Consider the following 2,578-nt stretch of genomic DNA (forward strand, 5'->3'; position numbering starts at 1 on the left):
TTTTCGGTACTATATCAATGCTTGTGGCAGATAAACTAGCATGCTATGCTATTGGAGGATATTACCAAAACTTCTCTACCGTAGAACGTTTTTTTCGCTTCTGTAATCGCGTAAAATCTGCCATTTCGGACAACAATTGTGATGATGTTATTAGAACTAATGAAGCCAATGACGCACAGATCTTAGAGGTTGAAAAGGATGCTTTGTTAACAAAGTTGTATGGAATCTAAAAAGCCCCAGATTATTAAAGAAAAGCGCCTTACACAGTTAAGGGTAAAGCAAACTGCATGCGAGATGTGGAGCTTACTACGACTTTTTCCATTGATGATAGGTGCTGGTGTTGATGAAGATTATGAAATGTGTAAGTTGTTGATTGATTTTACTGATATTGTAAAGAGATTGTGTGCTCCAAAATTTACTGAAGATCATCTTAAGATTTTAGAACATTTAATTACAAATTTTTTAAAGAATTATTGTTGTTTATTTCCTGAGATAGCATTGAAACCTACGGCACATTTCATTACACACTATCCTGCAAACATTTGGGAATTTGGGCCGCTCATAAAGACTCTTCGTTTTGAATCCAAACACAGCTATTTTAAAAATTCAATCACAAATACAAGGAATTATATGAATGTATGTAAGTCTATGGCTATTCATCATCAAATGCTTATGTATTTGTACAACAAGGAAGACTCATACTTTTCATCTCATGACATAATGCCGGTTGGTTGTAAAGAAAAATCAATAAATGAAATTCCAGAACTGTATAAAGATTTCTTAAGTCCAATTATACCACATGCTGCACATAGTCTTCTCGAAGCACAGGGTGTAACATACAATGGAAATAAATTTTATTCAAGTGGTGTTGTGGTTGTTTTTGTTGATGATAAAAATCTTGAAATGGGTGAAATAATTAGTGTTTATCATCAATGATTCACCGTTTCTGTCAAAAACTTACACATTTTCATGCTTACCTGGTTCGTAGAAGTGAAAACAATATATTTATTAGAATTGACCACCTCCATCCATTAGTCTGTTTTGTTATAAATTGTGTATTATGTGCCAAATAAGTTTTAATACCTGCTTAACCTTTTCTATTTCTTACCTTTTTTTATTTTTGTTTTGTATATATTTGTTTGATAAAGACACAATAAAGCTGTCGAATTATTCCAATTTGTAGACTCTGGTTGTTCTTGATGTTATTTATTTATAATTTGAAGAATGTATTAAATATGGTTATTTTCAGGTTACATTTTTTTTTCTTTCATTGACCATCCATGTTTTGACAATGTTATATTTTACTAAGATAAAACATTTTAGCCGTCAAATTTCTTTTCAAAAAGGGGTTATAAATTTAAAATGCTTTTGTTAACTCAGTAAATGCGTTTAATCCAACAGTTTTAATAAATAAAAAAAATTATGTTATAGAACAATAATAATGGATATTGCATTCACTGAAGAAAAGGAATTTGTTGTTGTTTACAAAAATATGCGTAAAATTATATCAATTCTGAAATCTGCAGAACTACTTGAGACCATATGTTTATCATTTGCAAATTCACCTGTGAAGTTACCTCAATGTTTTAATTTGCAGTACTATGATGACGAATTTCAGGAATTTATAGACTTGGATGATCTTAACTGTTTGCATCAAGTGCGGAAGTTGGCAGTAATTCCACATATTAACCAAGAAAATGTTGACCTTGTCTGTCATTTAACACCATTGACTCTCCCAACAATTTCTGCAATATGCTCTAACACGAGTTCTGTTGAAAAAAGTGCAGTTAGTAATGTTGTGGTTAGTAATAATAATGACAATTCATCTGCCAATGATGAAAGTCATTCATCTGCTAATGATGAAGTACCGGAGGCAGAAATCAACAGCAATATTGACACTAGTGAAAGTTCCGGATTATCTAAAAACAATAAAAACTCCACTTTTCAACCTTGACCTAGGCCATTTGTTATGAAAATAGGTCGTATTAGCCCATCAATTGCTTTGAAGATGGACCAAAAGATCATTCCAAAACCAAGTGAAATGACAGAAATACATAAGCGACTGTTTGAAGAAGTTATCAAGTGTACTTAGTAAGTAATAGTTTTTATTTTTTAATATATGAAAAAATATCAGGAGCTATCGTTACTTTTTTTAGGGTAACATGCAAAAGTTTTTAATAATATTAGTCATCCAACGGATTGGCAGTACGATGAGATATACCATGCGTTAGTAATGAAATGGCCACATATGAAGCTGCAATTTCCTACGGAACGAGATTCTAAGGTATTTTATATCATATCTTTTTTTTCGTTTCATAAAAGAAAACGTAACTATTAATTACCTAGTTTTAAACATTGTTATGCTTTTTTTTTATTTAATTTATCCTGAGAAGAAGAATATTAAACTTCTTCAAAAACACTAGAAAAAGAAAATGCATAGAAAATACTGAGTGTAAGGCTGCAAAGGAGCTATTTGCTCAAAATGACAGAAAGCAACACATCAACAATCTTTAAAATATGCAGTAATCAACGTTTGGGGTGTCAGTAATTTTAACCCCACTAGCCCAGATGGAGAAGA

At 31.4% G+C, this 2,578-nt stretch overlaps 1 protein-coding gene across 1 annotated transcript; it reads left to right on the plus strand.

The window, feature by feature from the left end:
* Positions 1-215: 215 nt before the first annotated feature.
* Positions 216-936, plus strand: LOC130649291 (uncharacterized). The gene has a single exon (XM_057455546.1). It carries the CDS (start codon positions 220-222, stop codon positions 934-936), a length of 717 nt encoding a protein of 238 aa, XP_057311529.1. The 5' UTR covers positions 216-219.
* The last annotated feature ends 1,642 nt before the right edge of the window (positions 937-2,578 follow it).

The sequence above is a fragment of the Hydractinia symbiolongicarpus genome, chromosome 7 (genome assembly GCF_029227915.1).
Source record: "Hydractinia symbiolongicarpus strain clone_291-10 chromosome 7, HSymV2.1, whole genome shotgun sequence".
NCBI classification, from domain to species: Eukaryota; Metazoa; Cnidaria; class Hydrozoa; order Anthoathecata; family Hydractiniidae; genus Hydractinia; species Hydractinia symbiolongicarpus.

Coding starts and splice junctions, on each gene's coding strand:
- LOC130649291 (XM_057455546.1), top strand. CDS start 220: ATGGAATCTAAAAAGCCCCAGATTATTAAAGAAAAGCGCCTTACACAG.